Source organism: Miniopterus schreibersii, assembly GCF_964146895.1.
Source record: "Miniopterus schreibersii genome assembly, chromosome: 8".
Classification (NCBI taxonomy): Eukaryota; Metazoa; Chordata; class Mammalia; order Chiroptera; family Miniopteridae; genus Miniopterus; species Miniopterus schreibersii.
This window is the reverse complement of record NC_138109.1, coordinates 20,350,141-20,363,421: the sequence shown is the minus strand read 5'-3', so window position 1 is coordinate 20,363,421 and position 13,281 is coordinate 20,350,141. Positions and strand designations below refer to the sequence as shown.

The window sequence follows — 13,281 nt, the reverse complement described above, 5'->3', positions numbered from 1 at the left end:
AAGAAAGAAAAAAAAGGGCAAAAGATATAAACAGTTAACAGAAAAAGAAAGGTGGCCCTTACATATGTGAAAAGATGGTCAAATGGAAAACAAAAGCACATAGTGAAACTATTTCTTGCACATCTGACTGACAAAAATCTAGTTTGACACCTGTAGAGGCAAAAGCATAAGGAAATAGGTAGTCTCAATCATTATACAACCTTGGTGGAGGGCAATCTGAGAGTAACAATCAAAATTACAAATGTGTTTGCCCTAGACTCACCAGTCTCACTCCTGGAATCTATCTTAAAGAAACATCTACATATATATGAAATGATATTCTGAAATAGCATATAATTAAAAACAGGCCTAGCACATCTAAAGGGGACTTTTGAAATATATCCCCTCAATGACATATCACAATGGCAGATGCAGCAGAAAATAATGAGGAAATTATGTACTGATCTAGAAAGATCCAGGGATTCTTGGAGGAATGGCTAGTTCCAGGTACAGGATAAGAAATATAAGATGAGCCTAAAACATCCTGCTGTGCCAGAAAGCAAGAAAGCTATCAAAGACTAATAAATTATCATTAGGACATTGTGATTTTCCATATAAGAATTCCATCTAATACAAAAGAAACAAAAGAATTAGAAAAATATAGTTGATAATCCCTAGTGAAGTAAATGGTTCTGGTAACAATGATCAATGAATGGAATATTAGAAATGGAAAGGTTGATTGAGAAATTTTAATGGAGAGATCAGGCCTATTGATCTGTGAACCTACTAATCAATCTTACTATCATTAAAAAATGAGATCACTAAATACTGATACAATACGAAGCACTTATAAAGTATTTTGAACCAGAATTAAATCAAGTCTCTAAGGCCAACTTTCATTTTCAGGAAATATAGGGGATAGAGGAACAAAGAAATACCACCACAAGAAAACAAAAGACAAATCCAGGCTTTGGGATATTATACAGGACACCTGACAATAAGCCAATGGCATAAAAAAAAGGAAAAAACAAACAAAACAAAACAAGAGGGAAGGAAATGGAACTACTACATTTAAAAAAGGCATAATAGCCCAATGTAATGTATGAATCTTGTTTGGATCCTGATTAGAACCAACTAACTATAAAAAGATATTTGAAAGAATCAGGGAAATCTGATTACAGACAGGGTATTAGAGGCTACAAATAATCGATTATTTTCAATTTTCTTATATATGATAATGGTGTTGTGACTGTTTAAAAAAAATTCATATTTTTAGAGGTACATACTGAATTAGCAGGGACAAAATAACATTCTGTCTGGGATTTTATTTAAAAATACTATACTAGAGAAAGAAACGGAGATAGTTTAATAAGCAAAGGTAGAAAAATACTGACAACTAGATAATGGCTATATAGGTGGCAGTTTATCATACTATTCTACTTTTTAAAAAAAATATTTTTTTTATTGACCTCAGAGAGAGGAAGGGAAAAGGAGAAAGAGATAGAAACATCAATGATGAGAGAGTCATTGATCGGCTGCCTCCTGCACACTCCCTACTGGGGACTGAGCCAGCAACTCAGGCATGTGTCCTGACCGGAAATCGAACTCTGACCTCATGGTTCATGGGTCGATGCTCAATCACTGAGCCACACAGGTCGGGCTCTATTTTTATATAAGCTCAAAAATGTAAGAAAACGCTTAAAAATGAATGCAATTAACACCACATTAACCATCAGCAGCAGGCATAATGCCAGGGTAACCATGACCAACAGACTTCTCTTCCTGTAAAACATGTATTTCATGAAATACTGACTTAGGGTTAAAAGGACAAAAATGAGTTATGTTAGAAGAATGCTCAGATGATCATGTCAAAGCTTTTGTATTTGCTTTAGCAGCAAACCAGGACAAGTTCTGTGTAAAGACTTTCTGAATGAAATGTAATATAAATAAAAATTGGCTTTCTAGTTTGTCTTAATATATGTCCAAATATTACTTCAAGATACCAGTACATATAATTATACATAAAACGCATATGCATGTATTACACATAAACAGGCCACACAAAAATCAACTACCCAACACAGAATATGGTTTTAGTTCCCTTACCATCAATATTAAGCATCATTTTCCACATGGCAGGCCGAACAGATTGATGGAATCCAAACCATACTTCCCTGCCCCCTCCCAGAGGGTGGTCATATCCTTCTGGAGCTGAGAAAAAGGAACGCCCCACAGGCGTGTATCTACAAAAATTAAAATGGCATGTTCAATCCTTTCCTTCCTACATAAGTATTTAAATATGCGTAACAAAAACTATGTTCTAGACTCTAGAGCACATAACTTATCATAATGATGCTTATCATTACGGATATATGAAACTAAACATTTTCCAAATTTATGAAAGCAAAAAGCAGCCATTCTAAATGAAAAAAAGTCAGCATCCTTCACCAAAATCCTCTATTGTTATAGCTAATGTTAATATGAATAAGAACAAATTATATTTAAAATACTTTCTTAAAAATAGATTAAAAAATAGTTCCAATTTATAAAATGCTAAATAATAATTGATCAAAAAGCTATTTCTATAAACGTTTTTGTAAGACATAATATTTTTCTTTAAAAATACACAGCCTATCTGATCCTATATATATAAGCACAGATACACACATACACATGTGAGGTGCTAGTATGATTAAAACAACAGCAATTTCTTTTTTTTTTAAATGTTATCTTTATTGATTTCAGAGAGAAGAAGGGAGAGGGAGAGAGAGAGAGAAACATCAATGGCGAGAGAGTCGTTACTGATCGGGTGCATGCCTCCAACTGGGGACTGAGCCCGCAACCCTGGCATGTGCCCTGACCGGGAATCGAACCTCGATTTCCTGGATTCTAGGTTGATGCTCAACTACTGAGAAATGCCCGGCCGGGAAAACAACAGCAATTTCAACACAATCTGATACTATTGTATAAACAATGAAATTACCTTTAAAAAAAGGTGATCTAACTATAGAAATATATCTGAAAATATATGAGTTATTCAAGATTTATAGCTCTTAGGAGAAAGGGTTAGGCATTTTTCTAAAAAATACCCATTAGAATAGCTAAACTAAGGTACATTTACTTTCAAAAGTCAGAGAATTTTCTGTAACTTACATCTGTTAATGAACTTGTATGATGCTATTTTTCAACTGAAATAATCAAAATATACAATATCTGAAGGTTAAACAAGGGAGGCTTGAACAACTCATGGGAGGAAAGCCTTCACACTTAAAATCTAAAGATAAAAAAGCCAGAAGCACCCACTTCATGGAAGGCAGATGTCGTAGCACCACATCAACGGCATGGACAGGATTAGTGCTGATTGGCTTGTCTAATTCCAGTGGCTCAGGCAAGGTCCGTCCTGTCAGTACTTCATGTAGTAGGTGCCAACTCACCCGAGAGACGAACTTGATTGACACCTTGAAAGGTCGATCTTTTCCACCTTCCCCAGGTAAAGTAACATCTAAGTCTACCTGTTGATGGGAAAAGAGTCTTCTGGTAAAAGTTGAAAAAAATACAATTATTTTCAAGTTAAACTTATAAAAAGATTTAAGAGAAAACAAGGCAGCTCACCCAATGTGGCTCAGTGGTTGAGCATCAACCCACAAACCAAGACAAGAGGTCATCAATTCAATTTCTGGTCAGGGCACATGCCCAGGTTGCAGGCTCAATCCCAAGGAGGGAGAGTGCAGGAGGCAGTCAATCGATGTTTCTCTCTCTCTCATCGATATTTCTATCTCCTTCTCCCTCTCCCTTCCTCTCTCTCTAAAAATCATGAAAAACATTTAAAAAAAACAAAAACAAGGCAAATATTAAAAAAACAATCTCAATGTTAAGTCAATAGACTAAAACTTAAATGACATTTATGCCAGCATTGTCACATACATATATATAGACTGAAATAAAATTAATAAATGCATTTAAAAGGAGTCATTGCAAGAGCATAGCTTTCCAAAAAATGAATGCATATCTTACCCCAGTAGTTGCCACAGGAAGTGGATTGGCTGTGTAAAGGCTTCTTTTTCCATCATAAACTGGTCTACGGTCCCCAAATATAGTTACTTTAAAATGCTGAACCATGGAGTCAACCACCTCCCTAAAAAAGGGGACAAATACATTCACATAATCTTCTACATGATGAAAATTTAAAAAATGTACCTAAAGTACCCTAGCCAGTTTGGCTCGGTGGTTAGAGCACTGGGCTGCAGACTGAAGGGCCCTGGGTTTGACACTGGCCAAGGACATGTATCTCAGTTGCAGGTTTGATCCCTGACCCTGGTCAGGGCACATGCAGGAGGCAACTGGTTAATATGTCACTCTCACATCTATGTTTCTCTCTCTCTCACCCTCCTCCACTCTGAAAAAAAAAAAAAAAAAAAGTACCTAAAGTAATTTCTTACACTATTTAAAGCTGTCAAAATTCTATCTGGCCCCCCACGTTTTTTTGAGAGAGAGAAGGAAAGGGAAAGACAAAAAGCGAGAACCATTAATGTATAAGAGAAACATCTATCAGTTGCCTCCCATATGTGCCCCTACCAGTGATCAAAACTGAAACCTAGGCATGTGCCCTGACAGGAATCAAACTGGAAATCTTTTGGTGCACGGGACAACGCCCAATCAACTGAGCCATATTGGCCAGTAAAACTGTCAAAATTCTAAAAGATAATCACACAAGATAAATTTTGCTTTCAGGACAATGGCTTACGATATAAGAAAGGGCTGATGAATTTCACAAAAGAACAGAGAAAAATGAATTCAGTGAATTACTTATTCTGTTGTTTTTTATGTCATATGTTTACTGTTCCTCAGTTACTCCATTACTGCCTTCTTTTGTGATTTTTAAAAAATTTATCTTTATTGTTTAAAGTATTACAGGTGTCCCATTCCCCCTCGCCCCCCCAACTGACCTCCTCCACCTCGCTCCCACCCGCTCCCCAGGCCTTCACCCCATCATTGTCTGTGTCCATGGGTTATGCATATATGCATATAACTTCTTTGGTTAATCTCTTCCCACCCTCCACCCCCTTTCCCTCTGAAATATGATTGTCTGTTACATGCGTCAATGTCTCTGGATCTATTTAGTTCATCAGATTCTTATGTTCATTAGCTTCTTGTTGAAGAAGGCCCTTCAACATTTCCTGTAGTGCTGGTCTGGTGATGATGAACTCCTTTAGCTTTTCCTTGTCTGAGAAGCTCTTTATCTGACCTTCAATTCTAAATGATAGCTTTGCTGGGTAGAGCAATCTTGGTTGTAGTTCCATGTTTTTCATCACTTTGAGTATTTCTTGCCACTCCCTTCTGGCCTGCAAAGTTTCTGTTGAGAAATCAGCTGACAGTCATATGGGTGCTCCCTTCTAGGTAATCAATTGCTTTTCTCTTGCTGCTTTTAAGATTCTCTCTTTGTCTTTAACCTCTGGCATTTTAATTATGATGTGTCTTGCTGTGAGCCTCTTTGGGTTCCTCTTGTTTGGGCCCCTCTGTGATTCCTGGACTTGTAAGTCGATTTCTTTCCCCAGATATGGGGAAATTTTCTGTAATTATTTTTTCAAATAGGTTTTCAATTTCTTGCTCTCCTTCTGGCACCCCAATAATATGAATGCTGGGCCTCTTGAAGTTGTCCCAGAGGCTCCCTATGCTATCTTCATATTTCTGGATTCTTTTTTCTTTTGGCTCTTCTGGTTGAGTGTTATTTGTTTCTTCATGTTCCAAATTGCTGATTTGATTCTCAGTGTCCTCTACTTTATTGTTGATTCCCTGTAAATTGTTCTTCATTTCAGCTCGTGTAGCCTTCATTTCAAACTGGTCCTTTATTGTCATTGATTTTCTCAATTATTTTCATCATACTCTTACTAATATCCTTGAGCATCCGTATAACCATTATTCTGAACTCTGTATCTATTAGCTTGCTTGGATCTATTTCATTTAGTTCCTCTTCTAGGGACTTCTTCTGTTCTTTCCTTTGTGACATGTTTCTTTGCCTCCACATTTGGGCTGCTTCCAGGTAGGTGTTTGTTTCTATGTATTAGGTAGAGCTGCTATGTCTCCTGGAATTTGTAGAGTGGCTTTGTGTAGGAGGTATCCTGTAGAGTCTAGTGGCTCAGCCTCTCCAGTCACCTGAGCTGGGCCTTCTAGGTGCTCCCCTGTGTGGGCAGTGTGCACTGTCCTGTTGTAGTTGAGCCTTGATTGCTGTTGGCGTCACTGGGAGAATCTGACCTCCAGGCCAATCGGCTGTGAGGACCAGCTGCAACTACAGCCAGAGAGTTGCTGTGCTGGAGACACCCCTATGGAGCAGGATTTACTTCAGTGGAGCTTTGGTGTTCACCAAGTGCACCCCTCGAGTGTGTCACTTGTGGATGTGGTAGGGTTGTAATCCAGGGTGGTCGAGTATGACCGCCAGGTGCACTGTCTCTGAGGTCTCCCAGGAGGTGCAAAGTCAGCCTGTGCCAGTGCCTTGCCCAGGGTCACCCAGCATGAGCTACTCAGCAAACAGTAGATGGCTGCTAATTGTGCTGGGCTTGGAGGTGTACAGGAGAGGCCAAGCTATGAGCCAATGCAGGCTGCCACTAGTGCCAGGCCTGGGGCCACTTATCAAGCCGTTTGGGGTATGCTGCTGCTTGTTTGAGAGATTTTAGGAAAGTCCTATGCATTCGGCTCGAGAGGCCACTTGCACAGAAAAGCCCCTGGAAATGGCCCGGATGAGCCTGCAGGTGGGGAGGGGCGGGGCCTCCAGGAATCACCCGGGCAGGGTCAAAGGTGTGAGTCAGGTGCTGGCCATTCAAATATGGCGCCTGCCTGCCAGCTGTGTGTGGGGAGGACTCGCCAAAGAGCAATGGCCTCTGCCAGCTCTTCTGCTGGGGAGAAAGCTGCCCCTCCACCTCTCGCCCAGATTTCAGGCAGGTTAGTTCCTCCCCAAGTGTCCCAGGTCCTTTCAAGCTGCTGCCCGGCGCTGGGGCCCAGAGGGAGCGCGTTTGAGTGAGTCCGTGCGCAGGCCCTTTAACAGGAGCTACTGGGGATCCCGCAGCCTCCACGACCCTCAGAGACAGTCCACTGGTTTCACAGCCCGGAGTTGTGGGGACGTCTCTTCTCAGCCCTGGAGCTCTGGGCTGGGGGCCTGCTGTGGGGCTGGGACCCCTCACTCCTCTAGGAAACCACCACCACAGAGATGTCCCTCTGGGGTTTAAACTGCAGCACTGGGTGTGAGCCCGTGGCCGCATCTCTGCGATTCAGCCCTGATCCGCCCGCATCTCCGCCCCTCCTACCGCTCTCGATGCTCCTTCAGTTCCCTGGTTGTAGGACTTCTGTTCTGCCAGATTTCAGGAGGCTCTGAGTGATGGTTGTTCTGTATTTTAGTTGTAATTTTGATGTTGTTGCGAGAGGCGGCGGGTAAAGCTGTTACCTATGACGCCATCTTGGTCCAATGATCGTGATTGATTTTTTTTTTAAACATACTCCTTAGATTCCCCTCTCATTTTATTTTCTTTATATTTTTAAAAATGTTTCATTGAATTCATTAGGGTGACGTTAATAAAACCACAGGTTTCAAATGTACAACTCTGTAACACGTCATCTGCATACTGTATCGTGCGCTTCCCACTAAGTCAAGTCTCTTTCTGCCATCATTTATCTCTCCTTTGCCTTTCACCCCATTGCCCACTCTCTTTCCCTCTGGCAATCACCATACTGTTGTCTGTTTTTGTGTGTGTGTTGTTTTTTTTTTTAGCTTAATCCTGTTACCTTTCTCACCCAGCCCCCCAAATGTAAAGTAAAATTTAATATTGGTTTCAGTAAGTTCCACTTTACCACCCGACTCATAGAGCAGAAAAATGGTAGGAGAGGGAAACTTTAATGTAAAAAAAGAAATTATTTTTCTGTTAATTGTTACTATAAGGTCATAAACACCCATCTTCATCTCATTTTTAGGTACCTCTTAATTTTCTGCTTCCACAAGGTAGAATGGGAATTATTCTAGTCTATAGGAGAAGACATGAAATAATATTCTGTCCCCCTCCAAACTGATGATACACATTTGTTTAGTATTCACAGTTACAATAAATTAATCTGTCACTATACAGACAAAAAGAAGGAAGACTGCTAAGGTATAACAAGATGATGAAATAACCCAGAGGTTTTTAAAACACAACTAAAACAGCTGGCAGTCTGTCCTTGTATCCCTCCAACTTCTAATTTATCTTCATAACTCTGTAGTAAGTAGCAGAAAAGGTAGCCAATGAATATTTTTGCATCAATAAAGTTTAAAAAGTACAGAGTAGAGAAAGGATTATACTTTAGATCAAATTTTTAATACTTTATTATAAAAAATCTGTAGTACACCAGAGCATTTTACTATTATCTATCTTCATAGCTATTTCTTCCATGTGGGTGTGAATTTTTTCATAATCTTATATAACCACATTAGCTAACCTAGTGAAGTACACATTTCTAGTATCCACAAATAATTGACAGATTATTTTAGACTGAGAAATAAATTTTTAACTCAATCTGGCTTACACTAATAACTCTCCTCTAGAACACTTCTCCCTCCAGCCACCACTGACTTCTTAATAGACATGGTCTCTTTCAGCCTTTGCATTCGGCTTCTTTTAGCATTTGCCACTGTGATCAATCCTTGAATATCAAGATCCTTGCCTTACCTTCTCTAAAAGACCTTCTACATTGTCCTGGTTCTCCCACCTTTTCAGTCCCTTAAGTGTCTTCACTGGCAAACCTGAAACAATAGTATCCCCAGAGATCTATTCTCAGACCTCTTATCTTGACTCTACTCACTTTCCTATTAACTATCACCTACCTATATGCTGACGTCTCAAATCTCAATCTCCATCTTGACTTATCTCCTAAGCTTTAGGCACTTATTTCCAATAATCTACTAAACTCCATTTTGATGCTTCTTACACATTTCAACATCCCAACAGAAAATAAGAAACTTGGTCTTTTCACCATCTGTATTTCTGTCAAAGCCGTCACCATTACACAAACTAGGGACTATGAAGCCATTCTTATCTCTTCCCTTTCCTTACACACCTAAATTATTCATTCTTCTAAATCAACCAAGCCCTCTCTTCACCACTGCTGTTAGTTAAGTCTTAGAACACACTACCTCTAATATGGAAAAATAGGTACCAGAAGTGCTAAGGGGTATGCTGAAGTATGAGGGGAAAAAAGTTTTTATATTTCACTTTTACCTAACAATCTGAATATGTATTGACACTGGTGCCCTCACTTAGCCCATGTCAGATGATCAGGTGTAACATATGGTACACCAGGAACCCTAACAGAATAATAGGAGCTCTGTAACATGTAAGAGTTAACAGCGAACTCTCTCATTCATTCATTTTCAGCATGTAGCAACTTATTTCAGTTCATGTATGTGGCATATATTCAACCAGGTTTTTAGTACATTAACCTGAAAATTTCAAATTATTAAATATATTCTTAAAGAGTTTATTTCAAAATATTGTTTCTCACCTTTTAATTTTTCTATAGTTATACAATATGTTGGTATAGTAGTACATGTATATAAATTAAAAATTTTAAAATATGTATGTGTATATATTTATCTATTAAGTGTATGGTGAAACATATTTTAAATAATGAGGATTTGTGATTAAAAGTTTGAAGACCACTGATCTAGACTACTGCGAAAGCTTTCCAAATGTTCTCTAGGACTTGTCTTTCTCTTCTCTCATTCGTTCTCCACATTGCCATTAGTTACGTTTGTAAATATAGATGTTCCTCATTTGTTCAAAAGCCTCCAATGGCGCTCTACTATTTCTGAGTTCACAGGCCTTAGCATGGATTTAAGATCCTTCATAACGTACCCCTAGCTAATTTTTCAGACTCTAGATACTCTATTTATACTGGTCTACTTCTGTTACATAAACATGTCTTACCTTTGCTCCTGCTCTCTCTAGATGGATTACTGTTTCCCCTGGCCCACTAGGCAACTATTCAGCTCACATACCATGACATGTACCCCATCTTCCTCCCTAACCAAAAGCAGGGATCATTATTTTTTTTTAAATTTTTATTGAATTTATTGGGGTGACTTTGGTTAATAAAAATTATTATTCTTTTATCACAGCACATAATGCACATCTCACACTTGTCACTCCATACAGACTATGAAATCCTTATCAGGGATCATGTCTTACTTATCTTGTTATTTCCATAACATAGCACAGTCTGTGTCTGACACAAAACAGGGGGACAATAAGTTAAATAGTTAAATGAAAACACAGGAAATAATCTGTAAGTTTTAAAAGTTATTGCAGGGTTTAGAATTATAATTCCAGTTAGGGTCCATATATCTTTAAGTCTAGTACCAATAGCATTCTATTTCAGCACAACCATATGGTAAATTGAGATAACTGGTTTAAATGGATTTAACTTAGCCTAAGGAAAAAAACTGGAGCAAACCAAAAGTAAACAAATCAAGGCACAGCCATAAAATGGAATATTATACAGCTGTTATTATATAATTAAATCTAAAGGAATTGATAGATGTTAGGAATAAGTCCTACCTACTAGTCCCTGATTATCAGACATTATTTATTTATAAAAGTATCTTTCAATTTCAAATATATTGTAATCTTAACCAAAGACTATAATTACTATTGAGTAATTTATTTAGGTGCAACTTTAGAAGAATTGTGAGATTTGAAATAATCACTATCTGTTAGCTTTCCTATCTTTCAAGTGATTAACAAGGAAAATTAACTGACATATTATTATTAACTAACATATTTTGTATGGTACAGTTTCTCCAAGAAAGCTAAACACTATACTGTTTTATTTTCCACTGGCAGTGTTTTCTAGGGTACATCTTCTAAGTCATTTTAATCAGAAACATGGCTCTCTAGGTATGACACCAAAAGAACTGGCAAAAAAAAAATTAACTGGACTTGATGAAAATTAAAAATGTTTGTGCTTCAAAAGACATCATCAAGAAAGTGAAAAGGCAACATGTAGAAAGGGAAACATTTTTGCAAATCATGATCATTTTCGATCAAAAGGTCACAGAAGCGACTTCTAACTAGAGGGTATAAAGAATTCCAACAACTCAATGAAAAGACAAAAGATCCAACTTAAAAAGTGGCAAAGGATCTAAACAGACATTTCTCCAAAAATACAAATGGCTAGTAAGTATGTGAAAAGATGCTCGACATCATCAGCCATCAGGGATATGAAAATCAAAATGACAATGAGCCTTGACCAGTGTCTTAGTAGTTAAGAGCGTTGGCCTGTGTACCGAAAGGTCACGAGTTTGATTCCCATCAAGGGCACGTACCTGGGTTGCAGGTTTGCCCTGCCCCAGTCGGGGAGGGCATGGGAGGCAACCAATTGATGTTTCTCTCTGTCTCTCTCCCTCTGCCTCCCTCCCTTCCTCTCTCCCTTCTAGTATCTCTAAAATCAATGGAAAAAAATATCCTAGTGTGAGGATTAACAACAACAACAAAATGACAATGAGATACTAAACAGCCACTAAAATGGCTATAGAAATAAGACAGATGACAAATGTTGGGGAGGATATGCAGAAATTGGAATCACCACACACTTCTAGTGGGAACGTAAAATGATGCAGCCATTTTGGAAAAGAGTCTGGCAGTCCCTCAAAAGAGTAGACACAGTTACCATATGATTTGACTCTTAGGTATAAACCCAGGAGAAATGAATACATGTCATAATATTTCTAAAAATATTTTATTTTTAGTTATTGAGACCATTCACTTGTTAAAAAAACTAGAAACATTTGAAATCTGCTTAACAAACATGCTCTTTTATCAAGTGATCATTTTCAATCAAAATCATTAAACAAGAAATAAAAGTACATACCCCCCCCAAAGGGGTGAAGAAAGGAAAAGAAAACCAACAGAGAGACAGTCTAAAGTAGAGAAGTTGACTCACAAAAAGATTCACAAGCATTTCCTGAATATTTTTGTCCAAGTAAACCCCTCTGACTAAAGTGAAAATCTGTTTGGCTACAATACATTATTCTGCTATTATGATTAATGCCACAGTGCCAAATATTTGAGCATGTGGCATATGGACAAGAGAAAACTCATATGTGTTGATTTAAATACTGCTGCATTTTGGCCCGTAACTGGTTAGCTAATAAAGAAAAGGAGTTGTAAAGTTCTATCTAATTCCTTCTGACTTCTAGAATTCTAGTTGTTGAAGTATAGGAACTGAACATAATGAGTTCACGTTATGATGGAAAAATTTCAAGGCTGTTGGAAGATTTTACCTACCATCACATCTCTGAAGTACAATCAATTTCAAAACAAATTACCATGCTTTCTTGGTCAAACTGTTAAACATTATCATTGTTATTTGGATATACAAGATAAACAATTACTATGGCAAAGCCAAATACCAACAGCAAAAAATCTTCATGTCTTCATGATTCTTACCTGTTCACTCTCCTAGGACACTTGTCTGGTTTAATATCTACCTCATAGAGGTAGACATCAATCTTTGGGATTTCAACTTGAAAACAGTTGGCCAGCAATTTAATGGGTTTGCCCATGGTGCCATAGCCAGGTCTTCTGGGCACCATGAGTAGGGGCTGGGCCCCAGCGGGTCCTGCAAGGGAGGGGACAAAAATAACACTGTTACAAACTGTACTGAATAATCTCGTCAATTGGGGTTTATTAGAATTTTAAGTAAAGCTGTAATGGGGTTGAAGGCTAGTGGTGAAAGATGATAGTTTCTAACATCTCTGCTTCTTTCCTCCCCATTTATTCTCCCTATTGAAACAAACACACATATAAACAAACATATAAAACCCTGGATACTTCTGGAAAATTGTTTTGGAAGGGGCAGAAAGGGAGAACAATCACACAAACTCAGGAGAGCATGTGCAAACACAAATCAGACCCAAAGAGTGTAAGATCTACAGCAAAGCAAACTCAGAGTAGAAGGATAAGAGGAAATGAACAAAATAAAAACATTATACGATAAAAAGGACCAGCAGAACAGAAAATGTATTATTTGAAAAGATAAATAAAATCTATAAACTCCAGGCAACACTGATTTTTAAGACAGGAGAACTGGCTTAAGTAATCAATATAAGTGGGGGGTGGGGGAGGAATTATATAACTACAGATACTGAAGACATTACAAAACTGTGTCAAGAAATTTAAAAGTTTGATGAAACAAGACAAATACAGCTTACTGATACACAAAAAAATATGTAAAATATGAAGTCCCCTGTTGGCAGAAATGTAAAATGGTACAGCCGCTATG

At 38.1% G+C, this 13,281-nt stretch overlaps 1 protein-coding gene across 3 annotated transcripts in view; it reads right to left on the bottom strand.

Moving 5' to 3' along the window:
• Nucleotides 1-13,281, bottom strand: part of LOC308560191 (protein argonaute-3) — an 87,601-nt gene that overhangs the window by 61,464 nt on the left and 12,856 nt on the right. For 2 of the 3 annotated variants that reach the window (XM_081143939.1, XM_081143938.1), the window contains 4 exons: nt 12,447-12,618; nt 3,994-4,114; nt 3,283-3,491; nt 2,086-2,222 (listed from right to left, as the gene is read on the bottom strand). In XM_081143939.1, coding sequence (XP_081000065.1) covers nt 2,086-2,222; nt 3,283-3,491; nt 3,994-4,114; nt 12,447-12,592 — 613 coding nt within the window. In that variant the 5' untranslated portion in view covers nt 12,593-12,618. The remainder of the gene's footprint in view (nt 1-2,085; nt 2,223-3,282; nt 3,492-3,993; nt 4,115-12,446; nt 12,619-13,281) is intronic. The other variant, XM_081143940.1, reaches the window with a different exon arrangement.